This window comes from Chlorocebus sabaeus, chromosome 22 (genome assembly GCF_047675955.1).
Source record: "Chlorocebus sabaeus isolate Y175 chromosome 22, mChlSab1.0.hap1, whole genome shotgun sequence".
NCBI classification, from domain to species: Eukaryota; Metazoa; Chordata; class Mammalia; order Primates; family Cercopithecidae; genus Chlorocebus; species Chlorocebus sabaeus.
Window position 1 is genome coordinate 47,481,486 of NC_132925.1, and position 19,186 is coordinate 47,500,671.

General features: G+C 47.3%; 1 protein-coding gene across 1 annotated transcript; it reads left to right on the top strand.

Annotated features, from left to right (window-relative positions):
• Positions 1 to 5: 5 nt before the first annotated feature.
• On the top strand, positions 6 to 17,661 carry SEC61A1 (SEC61 translocon subunit alpha 1). Its single transcript, XM_007985457.3, has 12 exons — positions 6 to 191; positions 468 to 535; positions 3,141 to 3,206; positions 3,298 to 3,376; positions 4,343 to 4,474; positions 6,107 to 6,216; positions 6,510 to 6,663; positions 10,869 to 11,029; positions 12,933 to 13,130; positions 13,395 to 13,586; positions 13,963 to 14,039; positions 15,451 to 17,661. The coding sequence occupies exons 1-12, from the start codon at positions 185 to 187 to the stop codon at positions 15,635 to 15,637; spliced, it is 1,431 nt and encodes a 476-aa protein (XP_007983648.1). The 5' UTR covers positions 6 to 184; the 3' UTR covers positions 15,638 to 17,661.
• Positions 17,662 to 19,186: the final 1,525 nt, after the last annotated feature.

A 19,186-nucleotide genomic window follows, 5' to 3' on the forward strand; every position in this document is an offset into this window, starting at 1 on the left:
CCGAGGCCCTGCCCCGGCCCCGGCCCCGCCCCGCGCCTCGCCGTGCCGCTCGCCGCCGGGCTAGCAGTGACGTGTCTCTCGGCGGAGGTGCTGTGCGGTGGAACAGACTGGGCCGCGGGCAGGGTCGCGTCACGCGGAGCAGAGCTGAGCCGAAGCGGGACCCGGAGCCCGAGCAGCCGCCGCCATGGCAAGTGAGTCCTGCAGGGGCAGCTCTACCGAGGCGGGGACGGATCAGATTCCCCTTCCCCTCACCCGTGCGGTCGAGAGCTCGCCGGCCAGCCCTGCCCGGCCCCCTGCAGAACGCGGCCGGTGTCCCCGACCCTTCTCGAGTATCCCCACGAGTCCCGGATGCGGCCGGCTCCCCTGGCCACTGCTCTCACTCGTCCTGGGCAGAAGGCTTCCCTGGGTAGCGCGGACGGTTACTTCTCTGTGTTCTAACTCTTCCTGTTTTGTTTCTCCCATCAAAGTCAAATTTCTGGAAGTCATCAAACCCTTCTGTGTCATCCTGCCGGAAATTCAGAAGCCGGAGAGGAAGGTAAGTACCCCAAATTGCCAACAAACAAGGTTTCAGGAAACTGCCTGGACTCTGGAAGTTTACAGTATGATTAAAAATGGCTTCAGCACGGCAATGGAAACCTCCCTTTTCTTGCCTTGGAGTGTAGTCGTGCTCTGTTACTCAGGAGAGCTGTCGAAAGGTGACCTGGTTGTGTGGAAATTTCCACGGAAGTCATCGTGCTGTATTTGGAGCATCTTTAGTGGAAGTTGCTCCGAGAACAAAGCCTCCGGTTGCCCTGTCCCAAAAATGGATCCGAGCCGTGAATGAATAAGGCCTCAGTTAGGATAGCAGATTGAGTTACCCTCCCTTTTTCACCTCCAACGGGAGCAGGTCATGGGTTGGGTTTTTTTTCCCAGTAGATGCCCTTTGTATCCATCTGTTAAAGGGAAGGGCTGTCACTTTAGTATTTGCAAATGAGTTTGTACCTTTTATGTAGGCTGTCACAATAGTGAGAATAAAGCCTATTCTTTTGTGAAGTCTGCTGCTTTTCACAGCCAGTGTATTAAAATAAGGAAAGATTAAATGTAGAACTGTGTTGAATCCGAAATTGTGTGGAGTGAGTGTTGCCAGTATAAGTGCAGCTATCAAATAACGAAAAAAAAGTTTCGTTAGGTTCCTAGGTTAGAGAGTGGGGAATAAAATGTTTGTATCCTCACATTATTTTTCAAACTGTTGTTAAAGCATTCACATGGACACTTGGGTTGTTGGAATCCACTTTCATTTTTTACTTAAAATAGTTTCATAGAAATGCCCATGTGCTTCTTTTAATGGACGAATTTGTAAAACTTTACCCCTCAATTCCAATGTAGTGGAGGGGTATGGCTCTGGAGGCAGGCAAGCCTAGGTCCTACTCTTTACATCGCTCCTTAGTAGCTATGTGACATTGGCCTTGTAACTCAGTGTGGTAGATGGAACAAGGGAAATATGTGCAAGGTATAGCAGTGGCTCAGGAAGGGATTAACTCTGGAAGACATGATGTCTTACAGTGGTTTTGAAGGACAAATAGAAGTCTCCTTGAAGGGATGGAAAGGAATTCCAAGTAAAAGGAGTATATCGTTTGCAAAGGCATTGGTGACAAGAGTGTAGCATGTTTGGATGAGAGGTTGTTAGATGTAGTTCCTATTGATGGAACATAATGGAAGGTGGGGAACAACAGGAGATGAATAACAAGGGCCAGACATAAGAATGTCACTTTGGAAGGAAGGGAGAGGACTAGAGTTGGTTTAGAGGCTTTTCACATCAGAGGATGAACTGTGGTACTGAGCAAGAATGGATTTAGGGGCTACTAAGAGGCAGAGGAGACAGGACTTGGAAAAAGAGCTTTTGGGGTTTTGATGTTAAATTTGATTGTAACCAGGAGAGGGGACTTGGTGATTAAAAAGTCTTGAAAAAATTGTCTGCTCTTTGTTTCCCGTCAAGATTCATTTCAGACAGGTTAGTCTGAAATGGTGTTGCCTTTTCTCAGCCATTTTCTAATTTCTTAGTGTGGTGGGATGGTAGGTGGGAAGAGGAGCATTCTCAAGAGAAGAAGAGTCCTGTGAATGCCCTCAGCTTTGGATGAAGTATCTGAACACTAATTCACACCACCCTTGTGTGGCTGTATGACTGTGTCCTACTTTGCCTGCATGTATAGTTAGAGGACTGTGACTCCTGTTCTGGCCAGAGGGCTGGGAATGCTGACTCAGTGGCTGCCTAGAAGTGTTTTTAAAGAATACGGTTTTGTTCGCTTAATAATGTCAGTCTCTCACAAGGTATTTCAACCTCAGAATCTTCCGTCTATACGATAATTCATATTTGTTAAGCCCTCTAAAGTCATTAGTCTAGTGTAGGCAGCAGACACTAGTGAAGACACTCAGTTTCAGAGGCAGAAAACCTGGAAGAGTTCCCGCTCTACTCTTTAGTGACAGAGGCTTTAGGTGGAAGGTCTAAACCTTTCTTATGATACGTAATAGTCATCTTTTCAGCGATTCTTGTCACCTGTGCAACCTTTGTACCTGAGAAGATGTGAAAATCCTTAACAGATGTTACTAATAGGTTAAACGTGCAATTCTCCTGCCCTTCCCCAATATTGTTTATTATACTATTTTACCCTTAATTCATAGAAAATACACTATTGAGCAATTCCAAATTACTTGGCTCCAGAATAACAAGGTTTTGTGACTTACACTCAAATGAAAAGTGGTTGCTCGTGTGTTTTACAAGTCATGTTCTATTGTGACATTCTTTGATCTTGAGTCTTAACTGTTAATGCTAATGGCACAGTTTGGGACTCAAACTCACTTTAGCATTGCGGTTTGGGACAAATTATTTAGTCTTCTAAGACTGAGTTGTAAAATAAAGATAACTCTCTGTGGTGTGAGGTGAGCTGGGGTGATGCCTATAGGTCCTTGCATTGTACTCTGTGCAGTGGAAGTTACGCAGTACAATGGTACTTATGTTTGGTACATGGTTCAGCTTCTCTGCTGAACAGAGGAAAGGGTCTGGTTGGAGTCCATTTTTAGAGAAAGGGGTCTGATTGGAGTCCATTTTTATTAATTTGCTTTTGAAAGTAACCCCTGCTTTAATTCATTCGCTTCTACTCTAGATTCAGTTTAAAGAGAAAGTGCTGTGGACCGCTATCACCCTCTTTATCTTCTTAGTGTGCTGCCAGGTAAGCTAAGGCTTGTATTTCGTATTGGGGAGGGGGATAAAAGTAGCTGGAAACAGGTGTGCTGACTGTTTTGCTCTTTGCCTATTCCCAGATTCCCCTGTTTGGGATCATGTCTTCAGATTCAGCTGACCCTTTCTACTGGATGAGAGTGATTCTAGCCTCTAACAGAGGTAGGACTCTGGCTCTCTCTCTCTTTTCTCTGTACAGTGTGGGCTTACCTAGCTTCACTTAGTTAAATTATAGGCTTTGGCTTTATATGGAACTTAGAGAGTGACTTGGAAAATAGAGTGAAGAATGTTAGTGTGCTGTGTTGAGTAGCCTTATTAAATGCTGAGTTCAGCACCAAGGCATTACCATCATATTTGGAATCGTATTTGAATGCAGTACAAAACCTGTATTGACAAGATAAGTCTATGCTATAGAGAGAATAAAAAACATGGAAAAACAACTAGAATACTTTTTGAATACCTGAAATGATGACATTTCCATTGATAACATTCTTCAGAATATGCAATTTGTTTTTCAGCTGTATCTTTTTCATATCTATAGGTTACATATATTGTCAAAAAATATGTAACAGTGTTTTGTATCCTCTAACCAGTTACCTATGGGACTGGGGAGGATTCTGAATGTGTATGTTGATACTGCATTTGATTAACTCATTTTAAAAACATAGTTGAATTAAATTCCAAATCAGTTGGAAATATAGCTCATTTTAACATAATGGGAAGTAGAGGCTTATTCACAACTAGATACAATTGTACAGGCTGCCTTTCCAGACTCTGGGAATTATTTGAATGTTATCCTTTTTTTATTAACTGATGAAGAGACAAACGTTTCTTATCTCTAAAACCAGAATGAATCTGTTTATGGTGAATTTAAATGCAGCAATCTGTTTAGACACCATGTGACTTCCTAAACAGAATAAGATGTTGCCTCGCAGGCTGAACAGAATGAATTGAATTATACACTAATCGTTGATATTTTGGGGTTCTCTAAATTAAATGCAGCTAGGAAACTGAAACACATTAGTTTCATATAAGGGGTACTCAGTCAAATTTTGCTTATTCATTTTTAAAATAATGTACTATGTTTCCAAGCTAATATTGACTGTTTTGCTTCTCCGTTTCCTCAAGGCACATTGATGGAGCTGGGAATCTCTCCCATTGTCACATCTGGCCTTATAATGCAACTCTTGGCTGGCGCCAAGATAATTGAAGTTGGTGACACCCCAAAAGACCGAGCTCTCTTCAACGGGGCCCAAAAGTGTAAGAAAGATTGTGAATAATCTGATGTCTATAGTTGGAGAATTTGTATTTGCTATAATGGCATCAAACAGGTTTTCTTTTTTTTTTTTTTGAGGAGGGGCGGATGGAGTCTAACTCTGTTGCTCAGGCCGGAGTGCAGTGATGCAATCTTGGCTCACTGCAACCTCCACCTCCCACGTTCAAGCAATTCTCCTGCCTCAGCTTCCTGAGTAACTGGGATTACAGGTGCGTGCCACTACACCTGGCTAATTTTTGTGTTTTTAGTAAAGATGGGGTTTCACTACATTGGCCATGCTGGTCTTAAACTCCTGATCTCGTGATCCACCTGCCTCGGCCTCCCAAAGTGCTGGGATTATAGGCGTGAGCCACCATGCCCAGCCCAAACAGTTTTTTCTGTTGTGCTGCAACCTCCTTGGCCTGCCAACCCTGTAGGAGCTCCATGGCCTGTGTTAGCATGAGCACTTCTGGGAGAGCAGAGGTGCTAGGTGCTGGGGATGGGCCGGGCAAGGCAGGGGAGAGTGTCTGGAGTGCCCCTGAGGCCGTGTAATGGAGTGGAAGGATCAGAGCTTGGAGGTCTTAGCACCCTTGGACACCATTTCATTATTACTTGGAAGTAATGGCTACTTCAGAGCAGTCGTAAGGATTAAATAATCACTGTCACAATGCCTGGCACATAGTAGTTATTTGGCAAGTGTTTTATAAAAAAATTTCACCAGGCGCGGTGGCTCATGCCTGTAATCCCAGCACTTTGGGAGGCCGAGGTGGGCAGATCACGAGGTCAGGAGATGGAGACCATCCTGGCTAACATGGTGAAACCCTGTCTCCACTAAAAATACAAAAACTTAGCCGGGTGTGGTGGCACATGCTGTAGTCCTAGCTACTCCAGAGGCTGAGGCAGGAGAATCGCTTGAACCTGGGAGGTGGAGGTTGCAGTGAGCCGAGATCGCGCCACTGCTCTCCAGCCTACTTGGGCAACAGAGAGAGACTCTGTCTCAAAAAAAAAAAAAAAAAAGAAGGAAAGCTTCTCTTAGACCGAAATAGCTTGGTAGCTAAGGGAATGGGAAGAGTAACCAAATTGATGGTATGTGGGGTTTTCCTTTTAAAAGCATATTAAATAAAAACTTGAGAAGGGATCACTTTACCCAAAAGCTAGTAATTCTGTCCTCTGGACCCAGATCTGGATGGTGAGCCTAGAGAGGTGGCCCAAATCTGGAGTTCAGCTCATGAGCCATCCAAACCCCAAGTGCCTGACATTGAGTTTGGGTGCTGCAGGTGTGACATCTCCAGATTGTCTCCGGATGCTGTCAGGAGTAGGTTCTGCTCCCTGATTTTCTTTGAATAGAACAAATTTTCCACGTATCACTTTTACTCCTCCCATGATTAAAAAGCAAGTGAATCTAGGAAAAGGTGAAACTAAAGAACAAGTGTGCTTTTGTTAAAAGGCTTTTGATTCATCATGTACTTTGCTGATGTGATGGTTTAGCATGTTCTCAGTCAAGCCCCTTGGAGGTAGTATCACTGCTCTTCATCTTTGTTCTCCCCTATGCCTGGCGTTGAGTAGGTATTTCTGAACTATTTCTTTTGCTCTGTGTAGTGACCCACTTGGAAAACACTTCTTTCTTTCAATTCTAGTATTTGGCATGATCATTACTATTGGCCAGTCTATCGTGTATGTGATGACCGGGATGTATGGGGACCCTTCTGAAATGGGTGCTGGAATTTGCCTGCTAATCACCATTCAGGTAATCGTTATGCTAACATCTCCCTCTGAGTAGCCCCTCACACTTACCTGCAGTTCTCACATAACGAATATCAACCACACCTAAAAGGAACTACTGAAAGGAAGCAGAAGCTTAAGACTCTGGGTTAGCCCTCTGAATTCAGCAGAGAAAGGCTTTACTGACCACTGTCTGGGACTGAGGATGTGATCTCACTCTGTCTTCAGCATTTATATCAGAGAACCCAATTACTGAAGGATGGAACCATGTCCATGGGGAGCAGTAACACATAGTCTTGTATTTTTAAATTTTTATAGCTCTTTGTTGCTGGCTTAATTGTCCTACTTTTGGATGAACTCCTGCAAAAAGGATATGGCCTTGGTTCTGGTATCTCCCTCTTCATTGCAACTAACATCTGTGAAACCATCGTATGGAAGGCATTCAGCCCCACCACTGTCAACACTGGCCGAGGTAAGGGCCCTGTGCTGCTCTAGTGGCAACAGCTTTCAGCAAAAACGATTAAGCAATGCAAAGCAGAAGACAAAAATCCCCCCGTTCCACAGAAAAATTATGTCAGTTTTAGGTTTATCTCTTCTGATTTTTAAAATCAGAAAAGTTTTTAAAACTGCAAAGTTTTAAAAAAACAAATAGGCTTATAATTATAATGATACCTAACTTGCACTTTTCATATAAAAATATCTCCTGGACGTTCGGCATGTCAGAATACACAATCCTGCCTCACTTTTCTTAGCACAGTATAACCTTATATTGCAACGATAAAGCAATGTTAAGTCATTTCCAGGTGTTTTTATTGTTAACATTGAAACAGTGAACGTCCTCATATGTTCATCTTTGTATGTTTTGGCAGCTGCTCTCAGTGAAGAAATTTCTAAAAATGAAATTCCTAAAGCAAAGCACTTGGTCATGCAAGGGGCAGCTTTCTGAAAAAGGCCTGAACTTGGAGCTTAGCACCTGCGTTCAAATCCTGGCTGTTCCTGTTAGTTGTACATAGGTGGCTTTGGGCAGATTCCCTCACCACTGAATCTTGGTTATCAGGATGAAATGAGAAGCAGCATGAAATTATGTGATGCCTGGCTTCTGGTAGATGCATATCAAATATTAGCATGCTGTGCTACATCCACTAAGTGCCACAGAAATCTTGTAACAGAGCATGTTTTTAATAAAAAGGTCAAAACATATAAGGGAAGCCTTAGAGAGAGTGACTTTTTAGGGAAAGGAAATAAACATTTTTGACACTAAATATCTTCTTCACTGAGGAGCATTCCAGGAGAAATAATCATGCGTTATTTGAGAGTTTTCTTTTAATTGAATGTTGGAAACAGAGTCCTTGGCCTCCAGAGACCATATTATCTCATTAATGAGATGGAAAACTGGTCCCCAGACAAGTGAAGGCTGCATGTGCCTAACAGGTTACAATGGATAGTGGAGCTTGAAGTAGGGAGCCATAGAGAAGAGTGGGCAAGATCACATTTGATGCTTCCTTAGGTACTTTGTATAATTTTAGGAAATCCAAGGTAAATTGGGAGAAGCAGGTCCGGAAGGCAAAGTTTGGCAGGATGTGAAAAGGCAGGAGAGGGAACGCATTGTAGGAGTTCAGGTATTTGACAAGACCATCATGGCGACTGGCCTTTGGGGAGCGCCTGAGTGGGAAGGAAGTAAAGTCAGAGGGGAAGGCCCTGGTGGCTTAGCAGCCCAGTAGTAGCTGCCAGAGGCTCATGTTCCATTCTGCAGCAGGGTATTGAGTGATGGGAGCCAGAGTTTGGAAGGAGTGATTTGCTCTGCACTGAAATGCAGAGAGAGCAGCTAGGTGTGTACAGCAGTAATCCAGCCCCAACCAAGCCATCCTACAGGAGAGCATTGTGTCAGGGCATTTGGAGGAAGCAAGTAAGACGGGGGGCCAGAGAAGCACTTTCAAGGTGGGAGAAAACTAAGAAGCAAAGGTGGGTTTGTCTGGCCTTGAAGTCAATTGTCTAAATGTCAGTTGCTCATGTTTGGGACCTGGGTGACACGAGATGCATTCAGGAAGGGCTGAATTCAGAATGGCCTGCATGTGGGCAGTGAGTGGTGCTGGAGGGAGAGCCTGGTGAGGAGGGGCAGGGAGAGCCACACAGAGGGCACAGCTGGGACGGCAGCTTTGCAGCTGTGCCTGGAGACGTTGCAACTTGGCTTGGGATGGGGGAGGCTGTTGAATGAGATTCTATAGGCAGAGAGAGTAATCACTGCTGCTTCCCTGGGCAGCAAGAACAATCCAGAACTGGGAATTAGTCCCAAATTCGATACTGTGGGTAAACAGGCCAGCCTTGTCACACAGGACCAAAAGGTGGAAAGGATGGGAACTGACGAAAGACCACCACAGGGTGAGATGACATGATGGCCAGTTAGGACATGGTGTCTCTTTCACAGAAGCCACAGCAGAGGAGGTCAGTGGTCACATTGGTTAGCTGATCTGCCTGACTTGTCATCTCTGAATGGTCCAGGAAGATGTAGCAGGTGGTCCCAGCTATCATGTGTTAGAAACTTGAGGACAGTGCTTTTGAGTTCTTTAGTTTCACCTTTTCCTAGATTCACTTGCTTTTTAGTCATAGGAGGAGTAAAAGTGAAACTCGGAAAATTTGTTCTATGAAAGGAAAATCAAGGAGCAGAATCTACTCCTGACAGCATCCAGAGACACAATCTGGAGATGTCACATCTGCAGCACCCAAACTCAGTGTCAGGCACTTGGGGGTCTGGATGGCTCATGAGCTGAACTCCAGATTTGGGCCACCTCTCTAGGCTCACCATCCAGGTCTAGGTCCAGAGGACAGAATTATTAGCTTTGGGGTAAAGTGATCCTTTCTCAAGTTTTTATTTAATGTGCTTTTAAAAGGAAAACCCCACATACCATCAATTTGGTTACTCTTCCCATTCTCTCAGCTACCAAGCTATTTTGGTTGAATAGAAGCTTTCCGTTTTGTAGGATGTCTTCATTTCTTACATTTCACTCTATTTCACTGTTAAGCACAAGGGAATGGACACATTTGATAAGTTCCACAGTACTAGATGGGTCCTCTAAGTACGGTCTGGCTTTCAGTTTCAGTTTTCCTATTTAATCTGTCATGTAAAATAAATTTTACTCCAAAGTGGCCATCAAATATAGTCCCTATTTGACTTTTTTTGTTGTTGAGATGGAGTCTTGTTCTGTCGTCCAGGCTCAAGTGCAGTGTTGCCATCTCAGCTCACTGCAACCTCCGCTTCCCGGGTTCAAGCAGTTCTCTGCCTCAGCCTCCTGAGTACTGCACCTGCCACCATGCTCGGCTAATGTTTTTGTATTTTTAGTACAGACGGGGTTTCACCATCTTGGCCAGGCTGGTCTTGAACTCCTGACCTTGTGATCTGCCCACCTCAGCCTCCCAAAGTGCTGGGATTACAGGCATGAGCCACCGTGCCCGACTCCTATTTGACTTTTTAAAAAGTGCTCCTCAGAGTACCGATACCATGACCCCACACTGCCCACAGAGACCCTGTTTCTGGAAGTAATGCCAGCTTCCTCCCAGTAGAAGTACTGAGAGTTGCCAGGCTTCCATTATGGGATGGTTATACCGTCCTGGAATGGCAGAGGTTACCACTTGTTTCTTTCTTTCGCTTTTTAGTTTTTTAGCTTAAGTAAATTTCTTGCTAATGTCTAAAACTTAGGCCTTAATAATGCACCACACTCCCCGCCTTCCTCTCACTTGTTACTCTGTTGTCTCATTCTCAGAATGGGTCCCTTTCCCGTTTCCCTCAGTCTCTCAGTAAGCTCACTCCACCCCTAGGCCTGCCTCCCTCAGGAGCATCTGGCAGGGTGTGATTTGGTTGGGGCCACATGGTGGACGCAAGCACATCCTCTATACTTGTACCCTTGGTGTAAGGAGCAGAGAGCTGGAGCCTCCCCACTCACCGACCAGGGGCAGCCTGCACTTCAAAGCTGTTGAATGGGTACTTGTGCGTCTCAGGATTTTCCAGGAAAGTAGATTTGCCGGCTCTGAGTCCCCTCTTCAGTGGATGACCCCTTCCAGCTAGAGTTCAGCAGAGTCTGCTTTTATTTTTGTAAATTATCATCATTCCACACCTCTGGTGGCCACTGACTCATGTGCCTAAGAAATGAGACTAGTTAATTTTAAAAAGTGGAATAGTGGTTGGGTGCTGTGGCTCACACCTGTAATCCCAACACTTTGGGTGGGTGAGGCAGGAGGATCGCTTGAGGTCAGGAGTTCAAGACCAGACTGGGTAACATAGTGAGACCCCAACTGTACAAAAATAAAAAATAAAAAATTAGCCAGGTGTGGTAGCACGCCTGTAGTCCCAGCTATTCGGAAGGCTGAGATAGGAGGATCACTTGAGCCCAGGAGGAGGAGGTTGAGGCTGCAGTGAGGTGCTGCCACACCACTGCACTCCAGCCTAGGCAACAGAGAGAGACCCTGTCAAAAAAGAAAACAAAACAAAACAGAATAGCCCGTTTCTGTAGTTTGAATTCTCTACAGAAGAGAAGTGAGGGATAAGTAGAATACATGCTGTATCCCTGTGGCTATGAGCACCATGTGTCTAATAACTTGTTTGTTTTCCTCTTGCTAAGAAGCCTAGAAGCAAATTGAGTTGCCTGTTTGTTCCTTCACATTTGTGTCCTCCTTTGCCAACAGGAATGGAATTTGAAGGTGCTATCATTGCACTTTTCCATCTGCTGGCCACACGCACAGACAAGGTCCGAGCCCTTCGGGAGGCGTTCTACCGCCAGAATCTCCCCAACCTCATGAATCTCATCGCCACCATCTTTGTCTTTGCAGTGGTCATCTATTTCCAGGTGCGTCCAGATCCAACCCCAGGGAGTTTCCGTGGTCTGGATTTAAGTGTCAGAATGCCTTGTGTGCGGTCCCCCACTCTGTGGGGTGCACTGTCATCATATTGTGTTGAAACGATGAGATGGTATTTGAAGGCAGCAGGTTTCCAGACGAGCTGGACAAGCACGTTCATTGAGTCATGGGACCTGCCATTAACGAAACAAAATTAAGGCAGTTCTAACATTCATGAAATCATGTTCCTTTGGGTTGGGCCTATCAACAGGTAAGAAAATATATTTCTAAGTTCTTAGTTCAAGAGAAGCAAAAAGTACTCTAGCTCTGAAACCTCATTGCTCTCTTAAAAGTTTGTATGATATTTATAGGTAACTTCAGCATCTCGGAAAAGGCCTATCTTCTTGAGCTGTCTTACCTTTAAAAGTATTCCATCTTTTAAACTTGCTTCTGAGTAAGAAACCTGAACTGCTAGTTGTGTCCCTGTAATTGGATTGACCTTTGTATTTTTTGATGGTCCACTTTGTATTTTTGGTGTTTTTTAAAAAGAAGGGAGAGAGATAAAAGGTAGTTTGATGTTTGTGAAAGGTATTTATACCAGCTACATGCTTTTCCTGTTCCTTCTGAGACTAAGCCAGATTCCTGCTTAATAAAAAGCTAACTCTTTAGGGGCTTTGCCAGAATTCGCAGTCAGATCATTAAGAATTTAATTTTTTTTTTTGAGACGGAGTCTTGCTCCGTTGCCCAGGCTGGAGTGCAGTGGCACAATCTCAACTCACTGCAACCTCTGCCTCCCAGGTTCAAGAGATTCTCCTGCCTCAGCCTTCCGAGTAGATGGGACTACAGGTGCCTGCCACCACGCCCGGTGAATTTTTTTGTATTTTTAGTAGAGACAGGGTTTCACCGTGTTAGCCAGGATGGTCTCGATCTCCTGACCTCGTGATCCGCCCGCCTCCACATCCCAAAGCACTGGGATTACAGGCGGGAGCCACCGCGCCCAGCTTTAAGTATTTAATTTTTAAATTCTCTGTATTCTGAGCCCTGTTATAGGTACTGGGAGTTCGTACAAATAAACTCTTTCTATTCTCCAAGTGTTTCCGAGGGAGAGGTTGTATTCCTAGAAAAGTTTAGCTTTTCTGTTTATGATTAAAAACACCGTAAGGAACTGTTGCAAGGTGTGAGGCCACTGCTGTAGTGGCCCTGCCTCAGAGCCAGTGTAAAAGCCTCAGGAAACATCACCAGCTAGAGAGAAACGCCGTTGGGATTTGGGTGTGTGGCCTCCAGGCTTTTCTCCATATTCCACACAGATGTAGATGTAATGTGATAGGCTTTGTCTTTTGGGGGGAAAAAAAAAAAGGATCACTCCAGCGTGCTGACTTCCATGTTTTGTTTTGTGTGAGACAGGGTCTCATCGTGTTGCTCAGGCTGGAATGCAGTGGCGTGATCTTGGCTCACTGCAGCCTAGACCTCCCAGGCTCAAGTGATCATCCCACCTCAGCCTCCTGAGTAGCTGGGACTACAGGCGTGCACCACTACACCCGGCTAGTTTTGTTTATTTTTTGTAGAGATAGAGTCTCACTGTGTTGCCCAGGCTGGTCTCGAACTTCTGGGCTCAAGCAATTCTCCCACCTCGGCCTCCCAAAGTGCTGGGATTACAGGTGTAAGCTACCCCACCTAGCCTTCAGTGTATTTTTAAACCAGCTTTTCTGGGCCCGTTCTGGATGTTCCCCCAAAGTGCAGGAGTATGGTGGTGGGTAAGGAATGGGCACGAGCTCTCAGAACTGGGAGCCCCAGAACCAGCACACAGGATTTCCTCCCTTGTGGCCCACTGGATAGTCCCCGGCTGGACTGTGCTTCTGTGCAGCAGGCTGGAATGAAGCAGTGAAGGGGATTTGGTTCTGTTTGACTTCTCAGGGCTTCCGAGTGGACCTGCCAATCAAGTCAGCCCGCTACCGCGGCCAGTACAACACCTACCCCATCAAGCTCTTCTATACATCCAACATCCCCATCATCCTGCAGTCCGCCCTGGTGTCCAACCTTTATGTCATCTCCCAAATGCTCTCAGCTCGCTTCAGTGGCAACTTGCTGGTCAGCCTGCTTGGCACCTGGTCGGTAAGTAGGCTCTTCGAAGATGAGCTAGCAATGCAGCTAGTTGGAGTGGTTTCTGTCAGTGTGTCTTGCTCATGAACAGATATTTCATCCAAAGATATTTTCCATTGTAACTTTTACAAATTCAGCACATTATCTTTTCAGTAAGAAAATTGTACCATGGGCACCAAGTAAAATTGCATTCTTTCACCTGCTCAGAACTATTTTTGCCCTGATGCTAAAGTAAAATGAGGAGCACTCACACGCGTTTGGTTTCTTCTTCCCCAGGACACGTCTTCTGGGGGTCCCGCACGTGCTTATCCAGTTGGTGGCCTTTGCTATTACCTGTCCCCTCCAGAATCTTTTGGCTCTGTGTTAGAAGACCCGGTCCATGCAGTTGTATACATAGTGTTCATGCTGGGCTCCTGTGCATTCTTCTCCAAAACGTGGATTGAGGTCTCAGGTTCCTCTGCCAAAGATGTAAGTAGAAGCAAAACCTTCTAGAAGGGTGATGAAAGTGTGGCTAGTATAAGGGGTGTGGATTTGTCACCTCACATAAATAGTGGTCTGTGACACATGCAGACAGATCATCCTCCTTTAAGGGCTGACAGATGGAGCTCAGCCAGTAGATCAGCTGTAGGTATGAGAATCTGAATCCACACTGTAAAGTTAGACTTTGTCGTACGACTTCCTTGCAGCAGTTTTAAAGTTCTCTGTATGAATATTGTCAGTGCTGGAAGAGGCGATCTGTTGTCAGTGCTGGAAATGCTGGAAGTGGTACTGTTTAGTACCACTTGGAATGCCTGTTTCCCCTTCAACCTCCAATTCCAACTTCTCCCCTGTGGGCACCCTGCAGGTTGCAAAGCAGCTGAAGGAGCAGCAGATGGTGATGAGGGGCCACCGAGAGACCTCCATGGTCCATGAACTCAATCGGTGAGTGGCGGCCCCAGGTCCCCAACCTCCCATCTCTGGACATGTGTTGTTTCTTTCCACGTAGGGCATCCTGATAGGCCCTAGCACTTACTGGGTCACTAAATCTTATCCTTGGGTTATAGGACAAAACTAAATGTTAAATATTTATGAACTTGCTAAGTACTGGACACTGGAGACGTAAAAATAAACACCTAACAGCCCCTTTCCTCCAGAGGTAGCCACTGGGTAAGGAGATGGAAGCATGTGGCCAGGCGGGTGGGAGACAGTGTGGTAAGGGTTCTGAGAGCAACAGCTGTGAGCGGCAGCGGGACCCTCACTCACCCTGGCTCATGCCGGTGGGGTGCTGAAGAGAGCGCCCTGGAGGAGGGTCACTCTGAGCTCAGAGCAGGCAGGTCCTGGCGTCTGAGCGCATTTTGGGGCCTGAGATGGCAGTAAGGCTGGCAGTGGCTGGGCACGGAAGGGATTGATTTACGTTTGAAGCAGGGCAGAAGGGATGGAGCCTGCAGTCTCTTAGGAAGGTCAGTGCTAATACATGAAACCACGCTAGAGAGGGAGAGGGGGAGGCCACATACCTGCCGGGCTATGGCAAGAGTTTGGGCCAGAGGTGATGGTGCCAGACATAGCTGTCCCCTTGGGGATGGAGCAGTTAGGTGAGGAAGGGCAAAGTCCAGGTGACCTTAGATGTTGCCACAGCACTCTTCGGTCTGCACAGTCTCCATTACAACTACTCATCTCTTCCATCGTCACTCACAAGCAGCCACAGACAGATACAGACAAATGAGCATGGCTGTATTCCTACAAAGCTGTCTACAAAGTCAGCTGCAGACCAGGTTGTCCTATGGGCCTTACCTAAAGGAAGCAACCACAGGAAAAGCCAGAATTGCAAACTTCACATCATTTTCTAATCCCTAGCAGGGATGGTAGGCAATTTAGTTCATTCTCTTAATATTAAGCTGCTGAATTTACAGCACTCTGCAGTAGAAATATAATTCAAGTCACATGTAATTTTTTTAATTTCTAGAAGTCACATTTAAAAAGTAAAAAGAAACAGGTGAAATTAATTTTAATATATTTAACCCAGTATATCCAAAGTATCATTTCAACATTATAATCAATGTAAGAAAAACCATGATGAGATATTTTACATCCTTGTCTTCAAATTAAATCTCCAAAATCTCATGTGACATCTCAGTTTGGTCTAGTTACAGTCCCCTGGCCACTATGACCAGTGTGGCCACTGCCTGGACAGCAGCGCCTTGGCCTGGAGCACTAGATATAGTAGATGACTTTCAAGGAGACAGCAGAGGGGCCTTTGAGGCATTAGGTCCCAAAGTCCCAGGTGAGCCTGTTGGCCACCTGGCTCACGGGGGCTCTGTGGGTGTCCCGGAGCTGACTGTGTCCCCTTCCCCAGGTACATCCCCACAGCCGCGGCCTTCGGTGGGCTGTGCATCGGGGCCCTCTCGGTCCTGGCTGACTTCCTGGGCGCCATTGGGTCTGGAACTGGGATCCTGCTCGCGGTCACCATCATCTACCAGTACTTTGAGATCTTCGTGAAGGAGCAGAGTGAGGTCGGCAGCATGGGGGCCCTGCTCTTCTGAGCCCGTCTCCCGGACGGGTTGAGGAAGCTGCTCCGGAAGCGCCTCGGAAGGGGAGCTCTCATCATGGCGCGTGCTGCTGCGGCATATGGACTTTTGTTTAATAATGGTTTTGAATTTCGTATTCTTTCATTCCACTGTGTAAAGTGCTAGACATTTTCCAATTTAAAATTTTGCTTTTTATCCTGGCATTGGCAAAAAGAACTGTGAAAGTGAAATTTTATTCAGCCGACTGCCAGAGAAGTGGGAATGGTATAGGATTGTCCCCAAGTGTCCATGTAACTTTTGTTTTAACCTTTGCACCTTCTCAGTGCCGTATGCGGCTGCAGCAGTCTCACCTGTTTCCCCACAAAGGGAATTTCTCACTCTGGTTGGAAGCACAAAAACTGAAATGTCTACGTTTCATTTTGGCAGTAGGGTGTGAAGCTGGGACCGGATCATGTATTTCCCGGAGACGTGGGACCTTGCTGGCATGTCTCCTTCACAATCAGGCGTGGGAATATCTGGCTTAGGACTGTTTTTCTCTTTAAGACACCATTGTTTTCCCTTATTTTAAAAGTGATTTTTTTTAAGGACAGAACTTCTTCCAAAAGAGAGGGATGGCTTTCCCAGAAGACACTCCCGGCCGTCTGTGGATTTGTCTGTGTGCACCTGTTGGCTCTTCTAGCTGACTCTTCTGGTTGGACTTAGAGTTTGCCTGTTTCTGCTAGCTCCATGTTTAGTCCACTTGGGTCATCAGCTCTACCAAACTGAGCCTGGCCAAGCTAGGGGGACAGACCCTTGCAGTGATGTCCATTTGTCTAGATTCTGCCAGCCATCACTGGATGCATCTCCTCACGGCTACCCTAGCAAGGGGAGACATTGTGGTGGCTATCAGACATGGACAGAAACTGACTTAGTGCTCACAAGCCACTACACCTTCTGGGCTGAAGATCACCCCGCTGTATTTTCAGTTTTCTTACCATGCTTAGGACTGCACACAAGTGAGCAGACGCCACCGACTTCCTTTCTGCATCACCAGTGTCGTCAGCAGAGAGGACAGTGCAGGCTCAAGGTCGGTAGTGAAGTCAGGTTCGGGGTGCGTGGGCTGTGATGGTGTTGATCAGTTGCTCCAGTGTTTGAAATAAGAAGACTCATGTTTATATCTGGAGTAAGTTCTGTTTGTGCTGACAGGTGGCCTAGGTCCTGGGGATGGGCACCCTCCCTCTGTCCTTGAGAGAGTCCCCTCTTAGGACAGGCACTGCCTGGCAGCAAGGGCAGCAGAGTTGGGTACTGAGATCCTGAGGAGCTTGAGGTTTCGAGCTGGCTTTAGACATTGGTGGAACCAAGAATGTTTTGCGGGATGCCCCAATCCTAAGAAGGGGTCCTGGGGGTGCATGCAGCCTATCGGGGAGACTCCACACTGACAGTGGGCACACGGCAGCCTGCGAAGCACAGGGCCACCACCACAGCCTGGCAGAGGGGCACACTCTGGAGACCTCGCTGGCAGTGCTAGCCAGGAAACAGTGATCAAGGGACAAGAAGGGACTTGCCCAAAGCCACCCAGCAACTCAGCAGCAGAACCAAGATGGGCCCCAGGCTCCTCCATATGTTCCAGGGCTTACCACCCTATCACACGTGGCCTTGTCTAGACCCAGTCCTGAGCAGGGGAGAGGCTCTGAGACCTGATGCCCTCCTACCCACATGGTTCTCCCACTGCCCTGTCCACTCTGCTGCTACAGAGGGACAGGGCCTCCCCAGCCCATGCTTAGGAATGCTTGGCCTCTTGCAGGCAGGCAGCTGTACCCAACCTGGTGGGCTGGGGACTGGAGGGCGCCAGGCCTCAGGAGGAGCCCCATAGTCCTGCCTGCAGCCTGTAACCATCGGCTGGGCCCTGCAAGGCCCATACTCACACCCTGTGGGTGATGGTCATGGTGGGTGGGTGGGGACTGACCCCAGCTTCCAGGGGACTGTCACTGTGGACGCCAAAATGGCATAACTGAGACAAGGTGAATAAGTGACAAATAAAGCCAATTTTTTACAAGGTATTTGGTCATGTTCTCTTAATTTTAAATTAGATTTTATTCCCCAAAAGGCCAGTGAGGCCCAAAGCTTGAGTGCAACTTTATGTGTGTCAAAGGCTTGGCTGGGGCACTCAGGCATTTTGCCTGGAAAAGTTCCCTTCTGGTGGTCATGTCAGCCTGGTGCTCACATTTGTGATAAAGTGAAATGGCTGCTGGGCCACATGTGGGGCTACTGCAGGGCTCTGCCAGTGAGGCAGAATGCACCAGCTGTCCCGTGAGAATGCAGAGGCCTCCGCTGAGCCAGGGCACCTGCCACCCCGTGGAAGAGTGGGAACCTTCTAGCAGGAGCCTAGCGCCCCATAACTCGAAGCCCTTCGAGCCTCAGCTCCAGTACCCAGCTGGTGATTGGAGAAGTCTTACCTTGGTTGTGAGGCTGGCCTCAGACCTGACCTGTAGCCAAGCCAGAAGGACCCACTGTTATGTGGGTAGGAGTGGCAGGCTTGTGGCTGCTCCCCTAGAACGTGTCTAAAAGTCTTTCTGTTTCCACACCAAGTCCCCAGTGGTAGGCCACATTTCCACCCTCCCCAATCCTGGACAGGGGCTCACCCCAAACCTGCCATCCCCACCACCCGGGCCTGGTGCTTCCTCAGGAACTTGAGGGGCAGGTGGGAGGGCAGCCCCAGGGCAGGCCTGACCAGGGCTGTGGGAGGTCATTACTCCTAGGTGGGCTCCAGCCTCAGTATTTACTTGTAGTCTTAGACCTTGTCTTAGAAACTGATTTCCAAGGGGAGTTGGGTCAGAGCAGGATGGTCCCTCTGAGACCACCTGATGGACAGGTGTGGGCCTGGCCTTGCAGAAGCCACACCTCAGCACTGTGTTTTGAGACTGCCAGGACACGTGCAGCCAGGTCTGCCCTGCGCTCCCTCTGTACCTGCTGGCCCCAGGAGCAGGCTCAGGGAAGCCCTGGACAGGAGCACAGCACGTGGCCTCAGGCTCCAGACCAGCCAGGCGCTGTGAAATGCTGAGGCAGGCAGGGTGCTTGCCAATATAAATATGTTAGAAAACCTGCCGCCCCAGGGAAGCAGTAGGCCATCTCTCGTGCCTCAGGTATTTGGCTGCACTTGTGGCCGTGGCCCCTCTCGCCTGAGGGCAAACAGCCCACATTCCAGCAGCCACGCGTGCTTCGAGATGGCAGGCCCTGGTGTGGCTTACTGTGGCGTCTCTCCACCTGGCTCTTCCTGTGCAAAGGGAACTCATGCTCAGAGATGGGTGGTAAGGCTTACTCTTCTTTTTCCCTTGGGGCAGGCACTGTCCCAGCCACTTCCTACATGTGCTCTCATTTCACCCCACTAGAGGCCCAGGAGGAAACAAGTCGGTCCATTTTATAGGTGAAGAAACTGAGGCCTAGGGAAATAGAGTGCAGCCAAAAGTCACTTAGCTCCAGAGCCAGGACAAAAAGCCTAAGGCTCACTTCCTACCCCAAGTCCCTGTCTGGCTGCTGGTCCTGCCTGCAGGTACTTCCCCAGCCTGCTCCTGCTAAAGCCAGGCC